At 40.9% G+C, this 26694-nt stretch overlaps 2 protein-coding genes across 2 annotated transcripts in view; both read left to right on the forward strand.

Annotated features, from left to right (window-relative positions):
* Nucleotides 1–5106, forward strand: part of LOC140928513 (dipeptidase 1-like) — a 9288-nt gene extending 4182 nt beyond the window's left edge. The window contains exons 5-9 of the mRNA XM_073378272.1: nt 230–306; nt 1726–1810; nt 2762–2837; nt 4145–4280; nt 4858–5106. Coding sequence (XP_073234373.1) covers nt 230–306; nt 1726–1810; nt 2762–2837; nt 4145–4280; nt 4858–4950 — 467 coding nt within the window. The 3' untranslated portion in view covers nt 4951–5106. The remainder of the gene's footprint in view (nt 1–229; nt 307–1725; nt 1811–2761; nt 2838–4144; nt 4281–4857) is intronic.
* A 16444-nt stretch (nt 5107–21550) lies between these two features.
* LOC140926125 (uncharacterized) lies at nt 21551–26566 on the forward strand. Its single transcript, XM_073375918.1, has one exon. It carries the CDS (start codon nt 21551–21553, stop codon nt 26564–26566), a length of 5016 nt encoding a protein of 1671 aa, XP_073232019.1.
* The last annotated feature ends 128 nt before the right edge of the window (nt 26567–26694 follow it).

Raw genomic sequence — 26694 nt, forward strand, 5'->3', positions numbered from 1 at the left:
TGATGGGCAATTTTGTCAAATGCACAGTTTATATTGAAGAAGATTGGCGATAAAATTTTCGCATGAGTCGAAGATTGATGAACTGAGAGTGAATCCGGATACGTGTGGAACGGCAAATTCGATTTGACTACGGATACGTGTGGACGTGGAAAGAAAAATTTGCAGATTGGAGTGTCGTGTATCTTTTATTGTCTGTCATCTTCTGAAACAATTTTAATGTCTCGTACAGTTATTTTCAGCCATTCGTCTGCCTTTGCTCTTTGTAACAACACAAGAAACGTACCTGATGATGTCTTGAAGAGACTGGTAAGCTGAACACTCGTATATTTAGTATATAATGATATGAAGATCGATTTGTTGTTCGACTTTGCCGGCGTTTGGAAGCTGACAAACATTATACAGTCAAACCTGTTAATACGGACGCTGACGGGACCAAAAGCGAGTGAACTTAGAGAAAATGAGAGGGTTTACTGTCCCCAGGAACGAGAAAAACTGTCCGTAATGACGAAGTGCCCGCATGCATTAAACGGATATCCCTAAAGCGGGGTTCGACCAGTCGTATTAGAAAGCCACTTTAGCAAAGAAACCTTTTCATCCCCTCTCCTAATGCATTTGTTGGTCAGATGAATAAACACAAAAGTTTTTTTAACGCTGGAACATTAGGGGAATGATTAAGAAAATGTAACTAGACGTTCACTTTATTTAGTTTTTTTTTATAAAACGACTTTAATGCCAGCAACCTTAATACTGGTCATTTATCCAATTTGTCGTAAGAGCGTTTTGGGTATTCAAGTACTGGAAAGGGTATGTAAACGAAAATGTTCTAAAATTCATGTTTAAATCAAAAATACAGTCGAACCTCCATTAACCGACACCTCTCGTAAGCGGACACTTCCCATTAGCGGACACGCAAACCGCGGTCCCGGCGATTTCTCCTCTCAAAAACTACATTTTTAACCTCCCGTCAGTGGACACCTCTCATAAGCGGACAAGGACACGTATTTGGGGCCCGCAGGGTCTAAAATAACCTTCCGTAAGCGGCAATGAACAATACATCAAGAAAATTGCTAACGAAATAGGTTCAGTTTTAATTCTTTAATCACACACTCACCTAGATAAAAGCAGTGTCTGAGTCTGAACAGTACAGTGTATACGAAGGTAACGTTCCAATAAGGTTTTTTTGTTACAGTACATCAAAGTTTTCCTTTTTTAACTTTCCTTTGAGCCAGTCGCACGAAAATTTGTCGCCTTGAAATTTAAACTCTCAAGGCAATTCCACACCATATCCTGCTCCTCCTATGTACAGTATAACAGAAAAGCAACATCCAACAACCCTTTGATGGATAATACAGTTACAAGTGGTCTTAAAGCTTTAAAATACTTGTTCTGGTGCATTATATGCTTTCACCCTCCCGTAGGCGGACACCTCCCGTACGCGGACACTTACCCTTCGTCCCGTGGGTGTCCGCTTACGGGAGGTTCGATTGTAGCCAGTCTTCACGATGGCATTTACATGCGCGCAATATTTGGGTCGGTTAGGTAATCAAAATTGGTAATCGCAAGGACAACCAACCTTAGATCATATTTATCATCTAAATTGCATTGTAATTGAAATTATTCGTTTTCTTTCACAGAAAACCCTATGCTAGGTTGTTGCGATGCAAATTTTCTCTTACTAATTCGAAATAGTGGTAAATCATTCCGTTTATACTGATTTCTTTCTAGCCAAGCAATGGTGCCGTTGTTATGGTGAATTTTTACAATGATTATCTGACGTGCAGCAAAGAAGCCTCTCTAACTGACGTAGCAGGTAAAAGATCTTTATAGCGGAGATCTCGCACGCGCGGAACGCGCACGGCGGAGCACAATGGATAAGAAAAATGGTAACCTATAGAAACGAGAATCTGGTAATCAAGTGACCGTCCCTACATGTAACCCGATGTCAAATGTCACATTTACTACCAGTACTATGATAAGGCATGGCAGGAGCCCAAGGACATGAAAAATGACAATAGCCTGTCAGTTGCATTTGCCATCCATATTGAAGATGACTTGACAGCTGTTTCTCGACTAAATTTTAATGCCTATACTGACGTGGATACCAGAGAAAGAGCGAGAGCGAGAGATAAGATAACAAAGGAGATAAATTTCGTTGGTAGAGAAACATAAAAATTTTTGTACCGGTGGTGAGAAAATGAGAAATGCTAGCGACCACCGATTTGAAAATGAGCGGCAGTGAAAAAAAAAAGGCGAACAGGAGCACATGCGACACTTCCTCCATAAAACCTGCACCAGGAAGATTCACGTTGAAGTCGTGCAAAACAACTGCAAAGAAATGTACAACAAAGTGTGCTGCACGTGCTAAGTTCTTTTTTGCCAATAGAGCTTATTCAGCTACTAAGAGTGGTTGAGTAAACTATAAGTATATTGACGAGAGCTTCGCCTGGCTAAATCTACACATTTATATATTAAACATTAGGAATCCTTTTTTTCTGAGTGCCGGCCAACTTTAGTTAAGGGTGCTTTGGTTTAGGTTAGAAATGTTCGATCTGGTCTTCCCCAAAGACAGGGACCAAACTGTGCACAAGTACTTCATTGTCAGTGTGGCAAAACGCCTTTTTCTCTGTTGCGTATAACAGACCATTATCGTCAAGTAGCGGGGGACGTAATGACCCCTAGACCAATGAAGTCTTCGAAAAATAACTACTACTTGTTTGAGTTCTTGTTTACTTATTTATTCGATGTTCTTTAATTTTTTCAGACCATATTGACCACATAAAGAACGTTGCTAGCATTGACAATGTTGGACTAGGAGGTGACTACGATGGTGTACCAAGGTGTGGTGCGCCAATCTTACAGTTATGAATTGTTATTCTCGCGTTGACTGGCAGACTACCATCGCATTGACTGGGACTCTGCTGAGTTTGTTACGTACTGTACAGACTACTTCTAACGACTATAGAAATTTGGCAAAAAAGGCAAATTTGGAAAACAATAAAGTGACAGATAATGTCAAAAGAAGGATCGAAACGCACCGATCTTGTTTTAACAAGATCGAAGTCTTCACAAACATTAACACCACATTTATATAACTAACCACAAAAGATTATATATTATTGCAATCATATCAAACAATCACAATAGTATTTAGCGTTTTAAAAATGACATGAACTGACGATATGCAACTCTCTTAATGACGACTACCACTTGGGGTTTCGAATCTTTAGTCCCTGTAACCAAAAGTCCCATATGTAAGGAACTATACCCACCTGGGCGATCATATTCAACCTTCGAATATATCGGGCCTGTGGATGTCCGACTCATTAGAGGATGGATTTTCAGCCTCCCAATAAATTAGCCTCATGCGATCGTATTCAAATCTCACCCCTGGCTAAACATCAACTTAAGCATCCATACCTCTTGATTTTTAAAACACTTCTCCAGCAAATTTTCCCGTCCAGTGTAATTGCAACAAAAATCCTAAGTTTGTATTTGTATACCAAATTTGGCAGGAGGTAGACGCGAGTGTTTCGTGTGACCACAATAGTACAGTCCCAGGGGGTGTACTTCTGGGAATTCTTGGTAGAGTTGTGCGGCCCAGTTCTCCAAATCCTGGCGCGATTTCAGACCAAAGAATGTCATTTTTCACACCCGTTTTCAGACCAGACCTAAAAAATTCATACCTGTTTTCAGACCTGACCTTTAGGCAGGAATTATGTCATCATTACTTAGATTAGAGCGCAAACAAAAAATTGTTCAAATACATTTCGAATTCGCATATTTCTATTTCGTTCTTATTCATTTGGAATTGAAACGATAAATGCGTTCATACACTCCCGTAGTTCCTTCGAAAACCATACCCAATTCCAGAGCAAAATGGGCAAAGTGTATAGCCCTTTTCAGACCAAAAAGGCCCAAAAACCCTACCGTTTTGGGCGGTACATACCTATAAACCTCGTTCCCAGGGTTCTTTCCTACCCGTCCCTACGGAGCGAGACGGGTAGGAGAGAGAACCCGGGAACGAGGTTGCATACCTATATGGCTTATATAAGGTAGTACCTTCTCCCCCACGGAGTACAATGTGGACTAGTGTGAATATGAAAAGCAACCCAGTCACGTCTCCATGTTCCCGCTGTGTTTTTAGGGTTCCTAAAGGGCTGGAAGATGTTTCAAAATATCCCAAGCTGTTAGAAGAGCTTCTTCGGCGAGGTTACAGTGAGGAAGACGTAAGCAAAGTGGTTGGGAAAAACCTCATTACTGCAATGGAGAAAATGGAAAAGGTAACCTTGGTTCATTTTTGTCTACGTAGTTTACTAAGAGCTTTTAAGTAGACATTGAAGTCGGAGGATGATCCCTCTGTCCTATCGACGAGGTGTTTCCTTCTATTGGGGAGCTTTATCTTTGCGTTGTTTTACCAATTTGAATAGTGGGTAGTGTCACCTTTGAAATTTAAACTTTCTGGCCTTGCTTTCCCATGATTCTTTATGCTGGACTGGGCCGGGTTGTTCAAAGCTTGGTTAAGATAACCCAGGGTAAGTGCGAAAATTGAATTCTGGTATGACAGCTTAGAAAGCAAATGTAGTCTATTCCTTTTGTCTACCCTTTGATGATTGGCTACTTTAAAAAGAATAGAGAAAATTGTCCAAGAAAATGCTTTTGGTAAATAAAAAAGAGACCCAGGTCAAAATTTAACCCCGGGTTAGCGCTAATCGGCCTTCGAACAACGTTTGCGACTATGCTGAGGGGATCGTTTGAAAGTGAAATCCGCCTAGGGATTTAGTTGCTGATAACTATTGAATTGTCAGTTATAAAGCATCCTGTTTGTGCAGCACATTGTCGAGTTTGTCCTTATTGTAGGTTGCCCTTGATCAGAAGGACCAAAACATACAACCATTTGATGACTACATATATGTCAATAAAACCTGCCGCCCAGCTTATTATGGACTTTGAGTTGCGTGGTTAGAGCAGCCCGGGGGAATTCTCCCTTCTACGTTGAAAAAGATCAGACATGCGTGTGTTTCAAATAACATTATTTCTACAAGACGATGTGTTTTTTTTCTTGTAAAGGTAGAATGTAAACCTCAAATAAAGCCACCTTTGTTTTTTCTTGTTGTCTTTCTCCTTGAATTAAGCAAAGACCTTCCCTGTAAGGATGGGCACGAATCCTCCCCACCCATTCCCACAACACATGATAGACACCTCAGTTCTTTTACCTCCCTTGTGAGTCACATCAGTGAAATTCTGAAAGGCTAAGATTACGTCTAACGTTCTCGTAAACATATTTTTTGTCTTCTTGGGCTAGCTACTGTACGTTCCTGTTAGGGGTCTTACCCCTTGCCCAAGGTGCAACCGCACGTGCCGGAGTAGTTCAGGGTGTAAGGCAAGATAACCTGTCCATAGACGTTTTCCCTTTTCTTTCCCTTTTTTCTTATGGACAATTTCACAGCACTCGAGCGAAACGAGCGCGCGAGAAAAAAAGGAAGGCCCCCACAGTCAAACACCCGCTTAATCAATACGGACACCTCGTTATTACGGTGGTAGTTTGCCTTGTCCCTGGTCGTTACAGTTTTTTCGAACTCAACCCGCTTGATACGTACACACCGTCAATAAGGAGACTTGTTTATGGCCCCCTCAGTGTCCGTATTAACGGAGACGGGGTTTCACAGTATTGTCTCTTTTCCCCACCCCCACCCCCTTGTGCTATCTGTCAATAAATCCCCAGCGGATGTTACATTCATTTGTATTTCCATAAGCGGGCTCAAGGCAGGGGCACCCAACGTCAATTTTCGGAAAATGTCTGTTCGAAAGGCGATTTGAGATCTACAATTTTCGGAACATTTGTTGTAAAATTTCTTACTTGCCTACCTCTTCTAGAACTTTCGAACATCTAAAGAATGGTAATATATAGATTTAGCCAGGGCTAAAAGCGAAGCTCACTTTAATAAATTAATAATTTAAATAAAATAATAAACATTAATGTGTTAACTTTAAGGTAGATTCATTAGACATTTGAGGGAAAGTGATTCCTTAGAGAAGAATAATTTGACAGTCCAAGAGTGAATCAAATTTTACATCGAGTTAGTATGTGTAATCGAATGGTGACGAGTGAAATTAGGGAATAATTTTACGCGCGTTTTGTCCAAATCCTTATAATTTCCCGAGCCTTTAGGCGAGGGAAATTATTAGGATTTGGACAAAACGCAAGTGAAATTATTCCCTAATTTCACGAGTATACCATTTGATTACTTATTAATATCATGGGTGACGAATTACGTTAGCTATCTTGGATTTTTGACATGCTTATCGATCGAGAACTCCTGCACTCTCTCGAACGTTTAGAGCTTAAAAATAGAATTAGAATCCTTCTTGATGTGCTCTTTCGTGTGTTCAGGTTTTCTAAAGCGTCTTTTTGTGCCCTAACATCTTCATTCACGACATTTTAAAACTTCGTCGCCATCTTGACACTGAGACGTACGTTAGGTTGCCATGGCAATTTAGTAATTTCACATGTGAAATTACAAATTAACGCTGAAATTTCGCACCAAAATTAGGGAGTAATTCGTCACCTATGATATTAATAGTCTTACATGAGGGTCCACAATAGGTTTGGCGGGATGCGGGATTTGGCTATTCATAACAGGCCAGAGCCCCGATTTTAGTGCGCGCAGGAGGAGGCCTAATCTCCACAGCAACCACCGCAGATCGATTTCCAATAACAGACAAGCGTTACTTTCGTAATTAGTTTTAAGCATTCCTCCAGACACCTTTGGAGAGCGCCGGACACATTACCTGTCAAGGAACTTTGTACTTCTGATTAAATGAACCAGACATCTCAAAGAAACGCGAAATTTGATCAGACTATTTGGGATTATAAATTCATTTCACGGTCGAAGTCGATCTTCGCGGCTGGCTTCGCAATTGATAACTACAGTTTTCTCGCCGCATTTGGATTCAAATAGGCTTGATACGCTTTCAGTGCGTTTTCAAGTGCTTTCTTTTAAGAAAATAGTTCTGCGATGGCTTATTTAACTTCTTTCAAGAGTAGTATGCCGTGTCAACATTGGTGACCTTCGAAGCGAAAACGGCGAGTCGGCGTATCAAGTTTTTACTGTGGAGCCACAAGTAGGAATACACTCTCTGCTGGCACATCTTTCTCCGGTTTGGAAGGAACTCTGCGTGGAAAAGACCCTGACTAAAGAAATTTTAAATCTTCTCTATTTGAACGTTTGAGAAAAGCCGTCAACAATGCACATTTTATAGTCACCAGTGTAAAAGAATGCGAGAGCTCGAGCTCTACTTCACATCTCCTTGAGGAACAGCAAGACCGATTATCTGATTCAATGGACGACCTTTTTTATCAAACGGCGAAGGATTCAAGTCTTTTTTCTCTGGCTTAAGACGATGTAAGCGTCGATGTGCCTCCAGTGACAAATCACTCTCCAAAAAGAACGCCAAGCACTGTCGAAATCCCGCCAAAATCTTATTCACTGGTAGGAGCCCAAGACGCTGGATTACTCCAGATATTCTAGCTTCCACTTCAACATTTTCGTGTTCGCTTGGGCGATCTGTATAATCAACGTCACAGATACAGTATGGTTTCTCCTTGAAATGTCAAACATAATGCAAAAATTATTATTACAGGTTATTTTTATATTATGTTATTTTGTATTATTACTTGTTTTTTACTTAATAGGCCAAATTATAGGGCTACCCTCTCCCTCAGAGCTTACAGGCGGCGCGCCCAAGATTCTGAGGTGATGGTAGTCTCTCTTTTGAAATGTTGGTCATAATCCAAATAATTTTTGTAGGTGATTTTTGTAGTGTCATTTGTTTCTGAAATAGGCCAAATTATGGAGCTTCCCTCTCCCTCAGAGCTTACAGGCGGCGCGCCCAAGATTCTGAGGTGAAGGTAGTCTCTCTTTTAAAATGTTGATCATTTATCCAAATTATTATTGTAGGTTATTTTTGTATTGTCATTTGTTTCCGAAATAGGCCAAATTATGGGGCTTCCCTCTCCCTCAGAGCTTACAGGCGGCGCGCCCAAGATTCTGAGGTGAAGGTAGTCTCTCTTTTAAAACGTTGATCATTTATCCAAATTATTATTGTAGGTTATTTTTGTATTGTCATTTGTTTCTGAAATAGGCCAAATTATGGGGCTACCCTCTCCCTCAGAGCTTACAGGCGGCGCGCCCAAGATTCTGAGGTGAAGGTAGTCTCTCTTTTAAAATGTTGATCATTTATCCAAATTATTATTGTAGGTTATTTTTGTATTGTCATTTGTTTCTGAAATAAGCCAAATTATGGGGCTTCCCTCTCCCTCAGAGCTTACAGGCGGCGCGCCCAAGATTCTGAGGTGATGGTAGTCTCTCTTTTGAAATGTCGGTCATTATCCAAATTATTATTGTAGGTCATCTTTGTACTGTCATTTGTTTCAAAATAGGCCAAATTATGGGGCTACCCTCTCCCTCAGAGCTTACAGGCGGCGCGCCCAAGATTCTGAGGTGATGGTAGTCTCTCTTTTGAAATGTCGGTCATTATCCAAATTATTATCGTAGGTCATCTTTGTACTGTCATTTGTTTCGAAATAGGCCAAATTATGAGGCTACCCTCTCCCTCAGAGCTTACAGGCGGCGCGCCCAAGATTCTGAGGTGATGGTAGTCCCTCTTTTAAAATGTCGGTCATTTATCCAAATTATTATTGTAGGTGATTTTTGTAGTGTCATTTATTTTTGAAATAGGCCAAATTAATTATGGGGCTACCCTCTCCCTCAGAGCTTACAGGCGGCGCGCCCAAGATTCTGAGGTGATGGTAGTCTCTCTTTTGAAATGTCGGTCATTATCCAAATTATTATCGTAGGTCATCTTTGTACTGTCATTTGTTTCGAAATAGGCCAAATTATGAGGCTACCCTCTCCCTCAGAGCTTACAGGCGGCGCGCCCAAGATTCTGAGGTGATGGTAGTCCCTCTTTTAAAATGTCGGTCATTTATCCAAATTATTATTGTAGGTGATTTTTGTAGTGTCATTTATTTTTGAAATAGGCCAAATTAATTATGGGGCTACCCTCTCCCTCAGAGCTTACAGGCGGCGCGCCCAAGATTCTGAGGTGATGGTAGTCTCTCTTTTGAAATGTCGGTCATTATCCAAATTATTATTGTAGGTCATCTTTGTACTGTCATTTGTTTCGAAATAGGCCAAATTATGGGGCTACCCTCTCCCTCAGAGCTTACAGGCGGCGCGCCCAAGATTCTGAGGTGATGGTAGTCTCTCTTTTAAAATGTCGGTCATTATCCAAATTATTATTGTAGGTCATCTTTGTACTGACAATTGTTTTGAAATAGGCCAAATTATGGGGCTACCCTTTCCCTCAGAGCTTACAGGCGGCGCGCCCAAGATTCTGAGGTGATGGTAGTCTCTCTTTTAAAATGTCGGTCATTATCCAAATTATTATTGTAGGTCATCTTTGTACTGACAATTGTTTTGAAATAGGCCAAATTATGGGGCTACCCTTTCCCTCATAGCTTACAGGCGGCGCGCCCAAGATTCTGAGGTGATGGTAGTCTCTCTTTTGAAATGTCGGTCATTATCCAAATTATTATTGTAGGTCATCTTTGTACTGTCATTTGTTTCGAAATAGGCCAAATTATGGGGCTACCCTCTCCCTCAGAGCTTACAGGCGGCGCGCCCAAGATTCTGAGGTGATGGTAGTCTCTCTTTTAAAATGTCGGTCATTATCCAAATTATTATTGTAGGTCATCTTTGTACTGACAATTGTTTTGAAATAGGCCAAATTATGGGGCTACCCTTTCCCTCAGAGCTTACAGGCGGCGCGCCCAAGATTCTGAGGTGATGGTAGTCTCTCTTTTAAAATGTCGGTCATTATCCAAATTATTATTGTAGGTCATCTTTGTACTGACAATTGTTTTGAAATAGGCCAAATTATGGGGCTACCCTTTCCCTCATAGCTTACAGGCGGCGCGCCCAAGATTCTGAGGTGATGGTAGTCTCTCTTTTAAAATGTCGGTCATTTATCCAAATTATTATTGTAGGTAATTTTTGTAGTGTCATTTATTTTTGAAGTAGGCCAAATGAATTATAGGGCTACCCTCTCCCTCAGAGCCTACAGGCGGCGCGTCCAAGATTCTGAGGTGATGGTAGTCTCTCTTTTAAAGTGTCGGTCATTATCCAAATTATTATTGTAGGTCATCTTTGTACTGACAATTGTTTTGAAATAGGCCAAATTATGGGGCTACCCTCTCCCTCAGAGCTTACAGGCGGCGCGCCCAAGTTTCTGAGGTGATGGTAGTCTCCCTTTTGAAATCATAATTGTAGGTTATTTTTGTAGTGTCATTTTTTTTGAAATAGGCCAAATTATGGGGCTTCCCTCTCCCTCAGAGCTTACAGGCGGCGCGTCCAAGATTCTGAGGTGAAGGTTGTCTCTCTTTTAAACTGTCAGTCGTCAACCATAGTATTATTGAATTTTCATTTTCCAGAGTTCATAGTGGTACCGTCTTTATAGTTTTACGTGATTTGTGGCAAAGACAAGACCAGGCTAACAAATTTATTCTACTTTATGCGTGGTGCGACAATCACCGTGGCTGACTGGCCTCCAAAGTTCCCTCATAATTTGGACGCTTCTCTGGAGTTCCTTCACTGCTTGTAATCCAGAATTGGCGATTCTCAGCAGCTTGAAGCTCTTGCATTGCATCAGTTGTTCCTTGGACGGCGACCTTTTCTTGTTCCGAGTACAATATCGATTCTCGATTTTCGACTCTCGATTACCGTATCTTGCTCGTGCAAGGTTTCGGCAACGGGACCAGTACTAAGACCATAGAAGGAAAACTGTTTGGTAGAAGAAGAGTGAAATTTTGGCTTCGGCGCGTTACCTGTCTGATGCTCGGTATATCACTGCCAAACTGCGCAACAGAATGCACAAAAAACCCCTCCGCTACTTGAAAAAAAAAGAAAAAAAACCTGAGCGATGTAATTTAGTAACTTATTCATGGTGTTCAGCTTCCGGTTTCTTCAGCTTATTGCCAGTTGTATGCAAAGTTCACGCGCACATTATCGCACTCTAACTTAGTCGATTGTGAGGAAATTCTTATGTCAGTCATTGACTAAAAACCCCCGCGCGTTAAGCCTTTCTGCGACGGACGTCCTTTAGAAATATAAATTGCCCACACTGATCGCCAATTCTACTTGCAAAGTGTTGCTGATTGATGAGTTGTGTAATGCATTCTAGAGAGTAAATTTAGTACTAACCTCGCAGACAAGGATGCAATGAGACATTTATTTGCGTAGTTAGGCCTACTATCCATTGGGCAAGCATCCCTTTTATTTTCTTTCGATAGCCTGTCCATGCACTAACCTTTGGGTACAGAAACTAGCTGCCTCTCGCTGTACCAAAACTTGATAGTTTTGCCGTTCACTATTCTTAACGGGTGCTCACACAACACCAGGACTGCATCGTGCGCCTTTGGCGCTTTGGTACCCTGCGAGCTTTGGTTCATCGCGTTTTGAAAGGTGGAAATTTTGATATTCTCGCGTAAAAGAAGACCGATAAAACGTGTCTTTCATTGACTACAGTGAAACGCCCGGAAATGAAGGATGTTTTGAAAGAAACGGGAAAACTGATAAAAGTAAATATTTGTTTTGATAAGTGAAATTAATGAGAAATAACCATAAACTAGTTTTGTTGTTTTGTTTTTTAAAAGCGGTTTGTCTGGTACCAGATTTGTACAATTACTTTCAATCAAACATGGATCGGGTTTTGTTAATTATGACAGAATGTAATTAAAAAGCATTATGTTGACAGCTACAAGGCACATGCTTGCCTTAAGCTGCGAGTATCCCGCCATGTTTTAAACAAAGGGCCTCTGACCAAGCCGGCATTCTAATCCGCCACAAATATGTGAAGCACGCGTCTTTCAAAGTCGCCTAGTACTTAAAATCGGGGCTCTGGCCTGTTATGTTCGTGGTGATACTCGGGATGCCGGCTGAAAATAGGAGCGGGATGCGGGAATTTTAATAACCAGCGGGAGCGGGATTTCCTATTTTTATAGGGATGGGATACGAGAATCGTAAGGGAAAAATAGCGGGATACGGGAATTTAGTTTTGTCTTGACTAAAAATTATTTGCGTTGACTGAAAGAAAACGGTTCTTTAGTGTATACCGCCTTTGTAGTCAAGCTACGAGTGTCAAAAGAAAGTAAAGCCTGTCGAATTTTGCCCATTATCACCACAGGTAGCCCAAGCCCGAAATATGAGCATCGGCGAGCATCGGCATTGTTGCGTAACATTCAAAATATAAGGATTTTTATGGGAAAAAAAACTATCGTTTCTGTAACCTACGAAAATGAAAGGATTTCAATAAAAAACAGCTTACCTTACTTAAAATGTGTGTTACATCTCTCCTGTGTGGTCCACGGGCCGATTTATGGCCGTTTTATGTCAGTTTTATGGGTAAACCTTTATATAGGTAGAAAACCGTTTACATAAAACCCCATAAAACGGCCATAAATCGGCCCGTGGACCACACAGGAGAGATGTAACACACATTTTAAGTAAGATAAACTGTTTTTTTTTGAAATCCTTTCATTTTCGTTGGTTACAGAAACGATAGGTTTTTTCTCCCATACAAATTCTTATATTCTGAACGTTACGCAACAAGGCCGATGCTCGCCGATGCTCATATTTCGAGCTTGGGCTACCTGTGTTATCACCTTTGTGTGTTGTTCGTCTTTTCCGTTTTTGCTATTTTTTGTCGTTTTCGTCACTTGGAAAGAGGTATCAAATCACTGAAGTTAGAAGTCACGTTCATTAAGAACATGCATTGATCTGCACTGATTCCTAGGGATTTGACCTCTTCTGCTTTTGCCTGGACGGACCTGTCGGACTGGACGATCTTTTGGACTGAGCGTTTGTTAAGTGAGTCTTGCCTCGGTATGGTCACACCAGAACTGATGGAAGTGGACAATGACGACAATGTGGTAGACTGTGGTAGACATCATAAATTGTGTGGCTCGGTATTACGAAAAAGGTGCCAGTGGGAATGCGTTTCTTCCAAAAGAAAAATTTAGAGCTCCTGTTTCAAGGCAAGTGAAGATTTGAAATTCTTAAAAGAAACAGTCAGGTGAGACAACCTGAGTTTAAGAGTTCAAGAAAACTCAAAAGAGGTCTGAGTTTCAATGACCTCATTATCCTTGTATTAGATGTATTATACGGTAACCTGGAAGATCAATGGACTTTGTGCCCCGCGCTACGGTCGTCAAAGGGTCGCCACTATGGATGGAGAAGCAAACTTCGTGCTTGGAAGGGTGTCCGCATTTGGTCGTGCTATTCGATTCAACAGCACGTTTATGTTTTCATAAAAGAGACCATTTTCTCAGTATTTACAACCGGTGTGTTTATATACATTTTCCATGTCCTACACTCCACATAAACAATTGACAGAATTGGCTTCATCGCCTGACGGAAACTAGCAGCAAAGCAGTCGAATAATTGTGAGACAGACAGATGACATGAATCATGAATATTACAGGACTTAAAATATCGAAGTAAACATGTACCGATGCGCGGACGAAAAAATAAGCAAAACAGAAAATAAAGTTACGGTCGCTACCATTAAAACTAACAATAATTGTTAGAAGGTAAGTCTTATATAATGTCTATTTCAATAATCAAGCAAAAAATCTCGTTATAAAGGGGACGGGATCGGGATTCGGGCGTAAAATAGGGCGGGATGGCGGGATTGAGAAGAAAAAAAGACGGGAAAGCGGGATTTGAGAACCCCTATTGTGGACCCTCTTACATGTACACCGAAAAATAGCAATCTTCTTCGATCACAGTAGATCAGGCCAAGAAAACAAATTCTTCCCAAACAAAAGAAGTTTAACCATTCACCCACCTACACTGCCTTTATTTTATAACGTTAATTCATGGTCTCTCCAACCACTCCGTTGAAGATCTATGGAGATGATTGGATATCCCCGAAACATAATTTTGTGCAACACACGAGAGTCCTCGGTTGCAGGGGCCCGGTTGCAGCCAATTTACACGTTGCATTCCTCTGTCTAAAAGGAAGGCCAAAATAAAAAAAAATCAGGCCGGTCTTTTTGTGTTTCGAAAAAGATTTGTGTTCTAATGGTTTACTTTACAAGTAAGTCTTGGCGACAAATCTGGTGGTATGTAAACCAGTCTTTTAAATATACCTTTTATCAGTGTTCTTATACATACGATCTGAGGAAAACAGTGCTATTCTTGTGTGCCTATTTTTGATCATACAGACCTCGAACAGAATTTGTTTTTCCTTGCCCTATTGTAATTCTAACTGTAATTCTACAGTTTTTCACAATTTTGCAAGACAAATTGCGCTCATTCACTATCCAGGACGATCGAAGCACGAGCTTTTAGTTTGAGCAAAAAATTATAGAATTGACCACGTTATAACACATTTTCAGTAAGAGAATTTTCCTTAATACTGGGACTGTTTAGTCGGAAAAATCTGCTCCTATGTGATATGTAGGGTAATAATAATGGGCTTTTAGCGAGAGCGATTAAAGAATTCCCAAAATCACCTATACGGCCAGCCGGACGGGTTCTCACTTTTGTCAAGCACCAAATTTGCAGTGCGAGCTGTTGGAGCCGTTTGAATGAACATTTAAGCTTCAACATGATAGAGAACTTATTATGTTTAGGTTTTATTTCCCTTTATTTATGGTTTTGTTACGTGATATTTACGCGCAGCATTTTGAGTACTCCTGCGTGCGATGTTTTGTTATATGTTCGACTGAAAACAACCTGCGCAGCGATTAAATTGAGAAAGAGACTACTAAAATCAGTAAAATAAATATAACTCGGTGAAACATGTACAGAGACAACAATTTTCATTCGCGACGATAAATTTTGAGAGTAAGCGTCTCTAAAAATCGTGAGCAAAAGCTCATAAACTTCAAAAACCTTGCAGATTAAAGCCGGCTTCCCGGTGTTTACTTCAAGATGAACCGCGAGGCAAGAATATCGCCCAGAGCTTTCTTTTTACGGCATATGCAAAAGCATAACTAAATACACTGTATTCTTCGCAACGTTTTTTTTGTATTTGTGGTCAGAAAATGTTAAGACTTTTTAAAAATCTGTAGGGTTATGTCAAACCTCTTGCTATTGTAGATCATTGTCTGGTGCATAAACTAGGCGCAGAAACTACGCTCGACTTTAGGAAACCAGAAAAAAAAAAAACCACATCAAATACAATAATAACTCAGGCTTACCAGTCAAGATGTTCCTGAAGGCCATCAGAATCGCTTGAGACTTTTTTGAACCCTCTTTATAATACGCATTAAGCAAGGGGAAGTGAGTAAAAGCGATCCATCCGAAACCGGATTTCCGATGACTTTGGCAAGCGGCGCATTTCTCAACCAAAAAAACAATAAAAAACCAGTCATGAATAACTTAAGAATCTTGCTAGCATCTGTATTTCATTTTGTGCACCCAGTAGAAAAGGACAGTTAAAGCTTCACAACGTCTATACACACAAAACTCCGTCAGTCAGTTTCAGCTATCAGTAAACAAGTTTCAAGATGCTGCATAAATTTCCGGCATGAACTCACCTGTCAACTTTTGACTAATGAGAACATAAAAATTGGACGTAGAGGGTGACCATTGCGTGACCATGGTGAGAAAGGTCAAAAGCAACTTCCCTGTCTGTAAAAGCTGGCTGAATTCTCGCGTCCGAGGTCAGTTTGAAATTAAAAGTTAAATAGTGCGACTCATAAACACAACTTCCTATTTCCTATGCGTTAAAAAAATTGAACTTCAGCCTGTAATCATTTGAAAAGTAGTAACTTGTCAGCGGATAACTTCAAAAAACCTCGAACTAAGTGGGCCGATACCTGAGCCCGCAATGCAGTCAGGTGATGATGGTCAGCGGATGCTGTAGTTTGACAGCTGTCAATTGAACTTCATTAGAATGACGAATTTTCAAATAAACGTACTGTTGACTGCGAGTGTCAGTGTGGGTTGTAATGGAGGATTAATGGGGCGAAATGTCGTGTATTTGCATTGAGCCCACTTTGTTAGTGATCTGATAGTGGTTTTCACATGTCCCATTTTGACAGCTGTCAATTGACCTTAATTTGGCTAGTGCGTATAACTTTAAACTGACAGCCCTGGCCGGTGAAAGCGAAGTTTCATCTCATTTTCATTTTTATGTTGGTGTGACATATTATATCAGCTTATATGTAGGGGAAACGACTTATCTTTCATCTGAACCCGCGAGATGGTCATGTGATTACTGTCAGCGGATGTCTGATTTTGACAGCTGCCAATTCATCCTCATACGGATGGCTTACAAAGTGTTAATTTCTCCAAGATGTGACATTTGACATTAGCTTACATGAAGTGTGTGTACGGGTGGGCGTTCGCTACGTCATAACCAAATTTTCTCGGATAAATAGTTTACCAAATTTTCTTACCCATGGTGCTCCGCAAGCGCGCGCTTCGCGTGCGCGAGAGCTCCGCTGTAATTGCCCACTTTTAACGGATTTTTACCGTAAAAAGGTCACCTAGAATTTTTGGGAGCTTTTTTGCTTGCCGAAATTTTCGAAAACGTAAGTTTTGATCCCTATAATTTTCGTATCACTAGACTTCCAGCTAGGAAACCCGAACAGATGAAAAACTTTTTAGGGGATAAAAATATGCCTATATCTACCTTTTAAACACTAAAATACGTTTAACAATGCTATGTTTAAGTGGTTTTGAACTATATTTCCGTTGGGCACCCCTGTCAAGGATCTCTAAAGAGAAAATAGATGGTCTTTGAACAGGCTAAACGCTAGGGAAAGGTGGAACTAAGGGACCGGTCATTATTTATCGCCGGGGGGGGGGGGGGGTCGGAGGATTTTGGGCTAAACACGACGAAATTTAGCCGATCCCCCCTTTAAATGTTATTTTATTGAAGTGATCCCCCCTCATAACTATATATAACTTTCGTGATCCCCCCCCCATGCCTTTGTACCCATATTCACCTTTCGACGTGTATATTTAGTGTTTTAAACGTTCATATACAGGTAGTATTTCTAACTATGATGTACTTACAGCATAATAAAGCCGTTATCGCGCAGTCTTTTTTTAAAAGTGTCTCTTGATCCGTGTCTTTTTCGAGTCTGGATCCAGACATCTGAATTCAGTTGACATACAAGCAATCTTGCTTAAAACTGCAAAGTGCTTGAAACTGCAATCAGTGCTTGAAACTGCAAAGTTACTTTTTTTAGAGTGCCAAATAGCAGTCCGCCAAGTCCCTATCAGCAATGAGTTGGCCTATTTAGAAGAATCACATAGGCGAATCACTACACTGCACGAGGAACTTCAATCCGCATCCAACAAGTTGACAACACAACGCATATTAACCTGTCAAAGAAATTTCCTTTGTGCGCGAGAAAATCAACAATGTCAAGAAGAAAGAAGGAAAATAAGAGGAAGGTCCGAAAAACCAAGGACAAGCGACTCAAGCAGAGGGCACGTCATCTCTTAGGAAACTTGACCTCATCGAGGTCGCGGGGCAAATTTTCGGTTCAATCGAAGAGAATGATAGAGTTACTCCTGTAGATAGCATCAATGCTGACTTTGCTAAGAAACTAACAAGGCGTTTGCATCTAGACCCTTTGCTATGGCTACTAGAAAAGGGTATTTTTAGCACGACCCTAGCAAAAAAACTAGAGCAAGTAGCGGCCATTTTAAGGGCACAAAGTCCAGGGTCAACCTGCCGAAGGGGACTAAATGTTGCTGTTGAATCGGAAGACGAGGCTCAAGAGGCAAATGAAGTTGTTGAATGGGATGATGAGGCTCAAGATGAGGCAGATGAAGCAGTTGAATCGAATTTAGTATAGAGCTGACACAGGACGCCCATTCCTGGACAGGCGATAAATGGTTTATGTTTAAACAAACACGCTTTTTACAATGTTTCAGTTATCAGAAGTTTATATAGTTCACAATTTAGAATTCACCTGTCATGTTTAAAGATGAATATAAGCTAAGTCATGAGCACGTTATAAAAGGAAAAATATAAAAGTGTTAAAACAAAGCTTTCTCGATATAAATTGAAATGCACACATTCGCCAGTGTGACAGACTTCCGTTTTTTAAATAAAGTTGTGTTAGAACAAATTGAGATTGCAAATGCTATCATCTCCCAGCAGAATGGGCACATTTATGTTGTATGCTTTCAAACTGGCATTGTTCAAGCAGATTTGAGTGGTCCCCCCTCTGAATCCTTCCAAAATTTTCAGTGATCCCCCCCTTTTGGGCTCTCAGTTACGACTGATCCCCCCCTCTGTTCTCCTAAAAATCAAGTGATCCCCCCCAAAATCCTCCGACCCCCCCCCAGGTGATAAATAATGACCGGTCCCTAAGAAGAATAAAATAAAGAGGAAAGAATCAATTTTATAGTTAGATTTAGGAAAGCGAAAATATCTCGAAATTTGCTGCAAAAGGTTGTTACATTTCTGCTAAAAGCGCCAAATTGGGGTGTTTATAGATTACAGGGTGTCCCCAAAGTTCGTTCCTCTACTTTGTAAGTCTGTAGTGTAACTTACGATTGTACTCGTGAACAAATCATTTGGGCAAAAGCTGTTTATTTCAGTCTGATAAAGTATCATATATTTTTTGCGCCATCTTTTAATTGGAAAATTCAATTTTTGCATTTTCCCGCCAAATATTTGTCGTATTTTGTGTCCTGAATTGCTCACAATCTTTCCTCCGTTTTGTGAATATCATGGAAGATGCACCCTGTTAATGCTAAAAAGCTCAACTACTTGAGAGCCTAAGCGTCTATACTTCGATCTACTGGCTTGTCCGTAAAAGAAATTTCCAAAAAGCTGAAAAAACCTGAACGTTGGGTAGTGAAATGGTCGCCAAGAAATGACGGGTTTGAAGACAAGAACAGAACGGGAAGACCCAAAATCCTTAATGAGGCAGCTAAAAAAAATTCTGAACAAAGCTAAGTACAAAAGGGGAAACTCGACTAGACAGCTTTCACAACAATTAGCAAGCAAAGGCCACGGTTGGGGGAAAAAACAGCATTTGGAGGTTTATGAAAAGCGAACGTTGGAGACCGCTGAGAAGGCAAAAGAAACCTCTGCTCACAGCCAAGCAACGTGCAGCTCGACTGCAATTTGCTATACAGTACAAAAAACTCACTGCGGAAGAATGGGATAATTTTCTTTTTTCGGACGAATGTCCCAAATATTTGTTTCAGCTGCCCAATCCAAAAAATGACATTGTTTGGGGTTCTCAGGAGAGCCAAGTTCCTCCAGCATATCAGTTCAAAATGGATCATATAGGGCGGAATGACAGGTTGAGGTCTCACTGGGATACATTTTTTACCCCAAGGACAGACTTTGACTGCCGATTACTACATCAACAACATATTAGAGAAAGCGGTGAAGCCTGTCCTTCACCGTAAAAATGTGAATGAAACAACAGACGAGCGAAAATTGTTCAGTTCCAATCGCCAAGCACACGCAGCCAAGGCCACCCAGGCATGCTGCAAAAAAAAAAAAAAAAAACCGGCCAAATTTTATAGAGAAAACATACTGGCCCCCAAATTTCCCAGATATCAACCTTGTGGAGAATCTTTGGAGCCTAATGGATGAAGTTGTCTATAAAGACCCAACTCCTAAAACCATAGGATCTGAACAAGCCTGGAAGAAAATCCCGCTCTCCACGCTACATGACTTATCGCTACATGACTTAACGGCTTCGGAACGTGATAGCCGGATATTGACTTTCAGAATATATGTACTCAGTTAAGCAATAAACGTCTTTAAGAAATTTCATGCAGAAGTGTAGTTTCGATCAAAAGCTGTACTCATGTATTGGGTAGGTCGCCCTACTAAAACTAATCATTGCGTGACGGAGCTGCCTAGGTGGATACAGGGCGGATAAAGGTAGGGCGGTGAAACGAGCGCGTCCGAGCAAAAAGGTGTGATGCAGTGGACTGGGACTCTGCTTAGAAATGTCGCTTGTTTTCGACTTCGGTCAGGGCTTGCGATGTGGTTTGTACATGAAACACTGTCGCTGAATTATGGCAGCTTGATTTGTTTTCTTGCACTTCTTCCTCGTTCCTTTGTGCTGGTACGCTGTCTCCGAGAGGCAAATATTGCTATTTTTTGCGGGAGGTTTAGTTGAATTGGAGTAGACAAACATCTCTTTCAAAGGGTTTCTTTTATTACTTCCATGACTCTACCACTGAATTATATTTTCGTTTTGCTACTCGCCAATGTCGATGTTATTCCAAAACAAAAACAGCTAAGTACTGTCTAAAACACGAAGGAAAATGTCATCCATGGCAAAACTAAAAGATAGCAGATCTTGTTTCATAACTAGATGACGTGTATTTTGCTGAATGCGTGCAGCTCGTGCAAGGTGAAATTATGCTAATTTCAATCACCATCATCCTTCTTTTCAATTTTGAAAAAAACATCTCATACGTCTTTCTTTTTCTTCGAAACTTCAAAATTAGTTTCCCCTCAGTTTTCACTGTTTACCTTGTTTTGTTTTAGAGAGAAAAACGGAGGAAAAACCTTACAACTAACCTCAATAAATTTTGTTTACATGCGGTTGCCGGATTTGCAACGCATTGCGCGAATCGCCATGGCGCGTTGCACCCGAGAAGCAAAGTTTGAAGAAGTACAACGCCACTATATCAATATATATCAATCTAATTTTTTGTTATGTCATACAAAATTTATCCCCCTTTAACATATGTAAAAATTGAGGTTAAGAAGTGTTAAGCTTTTGCAAACGAAACGGCCAAAGACGATTGGGTGATATTTAGTGGAAGGAGGAGGTATTCAACACTTTCAAATTAAACTCAAATTTTGGCATTATACGACAAACAAGTTTAACTTCTAGACGTACAGACACAAACATATGAAACTGTTTATTGATAATATTATGAAACGAATTTATCTATTTAACATTGTACCCTGAAATTACAGCAAGAAAATAGGATTTCCGGTTCGCAAAAAGAAAAATTTCGCCGGCCTTCAAGCGCACCGGAAGCGCGGAAAGAGCGCTTGTGCCAGTCCTACTCCGCATCACACATTTAATGAAGAGCGGAGCGCTCTGTTAGAAATTATTGCGTCATTGTGGCGGGAAAACTCGTCACGTGATCAGAAAACTGAGCTCTGCATGAGAGTCTTAGAACTGTGTAGTCGTTCGGAGTCGTGGAGCTGATCGAGTGTGTGGATTGAGTGTAGATCATCGAATTTTTACGCGGATTAATGTCGATGAATCCTTTAAGTGTAGAACAGAGTACAGAATTCTAAAGTATGAACATGTGAAGAAATATGCTTTCATGGAGTGAAGAATTAAAGCTACAGAGAACTGATTATATATTCAACATTTGGTTACATGGTCCTTCGCAGTCGCCGGATCGGCAAAACAAGTTTAATCAATTAATCGTCAAGAACAGGATTACAGTACAAGAAGAAAAGTTTGGACAACGGAAAAGCAAAGAGAATTAGAAATGCCCACAGAGCTTTTGTGGAGAAAACGATGGAAGGTGCGACGAGGATTTTAGTCGAGCAAACTGCCGATCACGTGGAAGATTCGTCAAGGGAAAAACTTATGGGACTGAAATTCACCCTCAATGAAAGGCTAGAAACTATCCAAAAGCTGGACGAAACAATTCTGGAAAATAGTAAGGGGAGAGACATTGAGAAAGAAGTCGAGGATTGCGGTGAGTTTTGTGCAAAAGTTTACCGTATTTTGGCTAGAATTGACTTGAGTTTAGAGGATGCTAAAAATAGCGCACACGTGGGAACTTCACCAAGCTTCAGTCAAATTAATAACAATGTCAAAAGCAATGAGGGCGCGAAAGTGAAGCTACCTAAACTAGAATTAAAGTCATTTTCAGGCAACTACGAGGAATGGCATAGTTTCTGGGACACTTTCGAATCTGCGGTTAACAGAAACACTGACATTTCAAGAATCCAAAAATTCACCTATTTGAAGAGTTGTGTGACAGGCGCAGCCGAATCTGCAATTACTGGGTTGCCTCTCACTGAGGATAATTACGAAACTGCCATTGATATACTTAGAGATAGATTTGGTAAACCACAGCTGTTGATTTCTAACCACATGGACGCTTTGTTGAAATTGCCAATAGTCAGTTCAGTGCATGAAACGAAGAAACTCCGTGATTTGTATGACAAGATTGAGATAAACATTCGAAGTTTGAAGGCACTAGGCGTCGAATCAGAGTCCTTTGGAAATTTATTAGTTCCAGTTGTAATGGAGAAAATTCCTTCTGAGTTGAGATTAATCATCAGTCGCAAGTTTGGCAGTAAAGAAACTTGGGACCTTGATGTCCTGTTAAATGCACTGAAATCTGAGTTGGAGGCAAGAGAAAGGTGTAATGTAGTGAAAACAAGTAGTCCAACCAATTCTAACCCTAGATTTGACCAGCATAAGGGAAGATACAAACAGCCCCTTTCGTCATCTGCACTTTATGCAGGCAGTGAAGAGTGTACTCTGCAATGTGTCTTTTGCAAGAAAAATCACAAGTCCATCACCTGTAGTACCATTACTGAACCAAAGGCTAGAAGAACTATACTGAGACGAAGTGGCAGGTGTTTTGTTTGTTTGAAAGCAGGGCATATTGCACCAGGTTGTCAGTCAAAGGCCAAATGTTTTAATTGTGGAGCTAGACATCATGTGACTATCTGTGAAAACCCTAAGAAGCCTGTCCAACCTAGTAGTTCAGGAGCTGAATTAGCATCACTTAGTAGATCTGAAACTTCCCAGGAGAGATCCAGAGATGTTGGAACATCAACAATGCATGTTGGCAGCAATAATAACTCTATACTGTTGCAGACTGCCCAAGCCTTTGTTTCTAGACCAGATAACCAGGAAACTGGAATGTATACTCAAGTCATTTTTGACTCTTGTAGCCAGAGATCTTATATAACCAGTAAGACACGTGAGCAGTTAAAATTACCTACTGTTGGTAAGGAAACCTTGCTAATCAAAACATTTGGTGACAATTCAGCATCTGTAAAGGAATGTGACATTGTGCAATTGTGCATCAGAACAATAGATGCAATGAGTGTGTACGTCACTGCTTACGTTGTACCAGTAATATGCAGTCCAGTATCGAACCAAGAAATTCAAAGTGCAGTAGAATGCTATCCATACCTTCAAGGGCTACAGCTTGCATGTGGAGCTGTTAATGGAACAGTTAGTGTTGACTTACTAATAGGAGCAGATCACTACTGGTCTTTCTTTACTGGAGGAATAATCAGGGGAGATCCTTCTGGACCTGTAGCTCTTGAGACCAAGTTGGGATGGGTACTGTCAGGACCAGCTGCAGTTCCAGCATTGACAGAGTCATGCACAGTTAACCTAAGTGCTACACATGTTTTGAAAATTGAGTCAGCTGACATCAGCCATGTGCAAGATGATTTGCAGAAATTTTGGGACTTGGAAACCTTAGGCATAAGGGACACTGAAACTTCAGTTCATGACAAGTTTTCAAATGAGATAAGATTCACTGGTGAAAGATACCAAGTCAAACTACCGTTCAAGGATAATCACCCTATGCTGTCAGATAATTATACAAATGCTTCACGAAGGTTGGCAACTGTGATTAATAAGCTTAAGACCCAACCAGAAATACTGGAACAATATGATCAAGTGATTAAGGAGCAATTAGAAAGTGGAGTAGTTGAAGAAGTGCAGCAAGATCAAGTCCTAGAACCTGGAAATGTGCACTATCTCCCACACAGGGGAGTTGCGAGACTTGACAGAGATACAACAAAGTTGAGAGTTGTATACGATGCCTCATCCAAGGTGTTTGGACCAAGCTTAAATGACTGTCTGCATGTCGGACCTTCATTAAATCCTCTTCTACTGGACATTTTGCTGAGATTTAGAGTTCATGAAGTTGCTGTAACTGCTGATATTGAGAAAGCATTTTTGAATATTGAGATTGATCCAGAACACAGAGACTTTTTACACTTTCTATGGGTAGATGATGTCGATAAGGAATCACCTGAGATTATGTTACTTCGCTTTACAAGAGTTGTATTTGGAGTGAATGCTAGCCCCTTCATTCTCAATGCTACTATCAGACACCATGTTAATACATGTATGCTGAATGACAATGCATTTGCACTTGAGCTTTTGAAGTCTTTGTATGTAGATGACTTCGTTTCTGGGGCCAATGATGTGAACAATGCCTTTTCTTTGTCGAAGGAGATAAAACTCTGTCTCAAATCAGGAGGGTTCAATATGAGGAAGTGGAACAGCAACTCAGCAAGTCTTTTGCAATCACTGAAACAAGATTCAGCCTTCAGTGGAGACTTTGCTATAAACAGTAAAGAATGTGTTCAAGAGGAAGATGAGAGCTTCTCAAAGTCAGTTTTTAAGCAAGGTACTGAGAAAGAGCAGAAGGTCTTGGGAATGCTTTGGAACCCTAACCAAGATGAACTGATCTATGACTTGACTAAGATATTGGAGGGTGTGGACGTTCAGCCAGCTACAAGAAGACTGATTCTCAGTACTGCTACGAGATTCTTTGATCCCGTGGGGTTAATATCTCCAGTTATTCTACCCTTCAAGATTATGTTTCAAAAACTGTGCAAGGCACAAAGAGACTGGGACGAGTTAGTGGATACCGAACTCAACCAAGAGTGGTTGTCAACTTTGTCAGACCTAAGACTAGCTGGAAGAGTGAGTTTTAAAAGGTGTTATGCTGAAGGTCTCGGTGGGAATGAAGTTAAATCGCTCCAACTTCATTGTTTTGCAGATGCGTCGGAAAAGGCGTACGGAGCCGTTGTTTACATGAGAGCAGAATATGAGTCAAGAGTAGAATGTGAGATCGTGGCGTCAAAAACCCGAGTAGCTCCGTTGGACAAGCAAACCATACCGCGTCTAGAACTGTTGTCTAACCTTACTGCGTCAAGATTGGTGAAGAGTGTGAGTCAAGCTTTAGAAAACGTTGTGAGAGTTGATGACGTAGTCAATTGGACGGATTCTATGATTTGTTTGTGGTGGATTAGGAACACTGATAAGGAATACAAGCAATTTGTGGAGAATCGCGTGAGCGAAATCAGACGAAATGCACCGCCTGAGCAATGGAGGTACTGCCCTACGTCAGAAAACCCGGCTGACATTGCATCAAGAGGAATTAAGGCCACTGCACTTAAAGAAAGTAGTTTGTGGTTACATGGTCCAGAATTCCTGTCTAAGGAAAGCGCCTACTGGCCAGTCCAGCATGTAAATGTACAAGCCAAGGAAGAGTTGTACGAACTGAAATCAGCCAAACCTACAGTCTCCAGCTTATTGAACACGTGTACCGAAAAAGAAGCAAATCTGGAGAGTATCATCAATCCTGGATCCTACAGTTCCCTTACGAAGCTCATAAGGGTTACTTCACTTGTGTTGCTATTTGTCAAGAAATTGAAAAGAAGAAGGGACGGATCAACTGACCAAGAAGAATCCTTGCAAGTTTACAAACAAGCTGAGAAGAAGTGGATTAAACACGTTCAAAAGGGTATCCTGAACAGTGACAAGTACCAGCAAATGAAGTCGACCCTAGGACTTTATCAGGACAGTGAAGGTGTAGTCAGATGTCAAGGAAGAATAGGTCTGTCGTCGTTACCCTATGATACCAAATTTCCTGTACTTCTGCCTAGAGAACATTGCTTTACGAGATTGGTGATCCTCAAGTGCCATGAACAAGTCATGCACAATGGAGTAGCAGAGACACTGGTTCAACTGCGATCAAAATACTGGGTCGTTAAAGGGAGACAGACAGTTAAGAAGATATTAAGCAAGTGTGTAGTATGCAAGAAACTTGAAGGTCGCCCCTATGGAGTGCCTCCTACCCCTCAACTACCTGAATTCAGATTGTCTGACGACTTCGCATTTTCATGTATAGGAGTAGACTTTGCGGGTCCCATTTATGTCAAGGATGTGTACAACAAGAGTAGTGTTACGAACAAGGCATACATTGTGTTATATACGTGTGCATCTAGTCGCGCAGTTCATCTAGACCTTGTTCCAAATATGTCAACTCAAGCGTTTGTGAGAAGCTTCAAACGGTTCACTGCTCGACGAGGTGTACCAAGGCTTGTTGTATCGGACAATGGTTCCGCTTTCAAGAGTGAAGAGCTCAAAAGGTTGTTAGCAGAGTATAGCATATCCTGGAAATATAACGTGGCATTAGCACCCTGGTGGGGTGGATTCTTTGAACGTCTCGTTAAATCAACAAAGCGCTGTCTGAAAAAGAGTTTAGGAACAGCTCGAGTCACTTATGAAGGACTGCTTACAATCATTGTCGAGACCGAAGGAATCCTGAATTCAAGACCTCTAACTTATGTGAGTGATGAAATGCGAGATCCTCTTACACCGTCGCAACTTGTTATTGGTCGTCGCTTGTTGAGTTCACACGGAAGCGCTAAACAGCCAAGTGGGGGAGATCACACTGTGCGAGATCTTTCAAGACGTGAGAAGTACTTGAAGTTGTACTTTCACATTTTTGGAAACGTTGGCAGAAGGAATACTTAACAGAATTACGTGTTCATCACAACTGCAATTCGAGTAACAGGAAGCCAACGATTAAGGTCGGAGATGTTGTTTACGTCTACAAGGACAAAGCGCCGAGACAACTTTGGAGTATGGGAGTCGTCAAATCT

This window comes from Porites lutea, chromosome 2 (assembly GCF_958299795.1).
Source record: "Porites lutea chromosome 2, jaPorLute2.1, whole genome shotgun sequence".
NCBI classification, from domain to species: Eukaryota; Metazoa; Cnidaria; class Anthozoa; order Scleractinia; family Poritidae; genus Porites; species Porites lutea.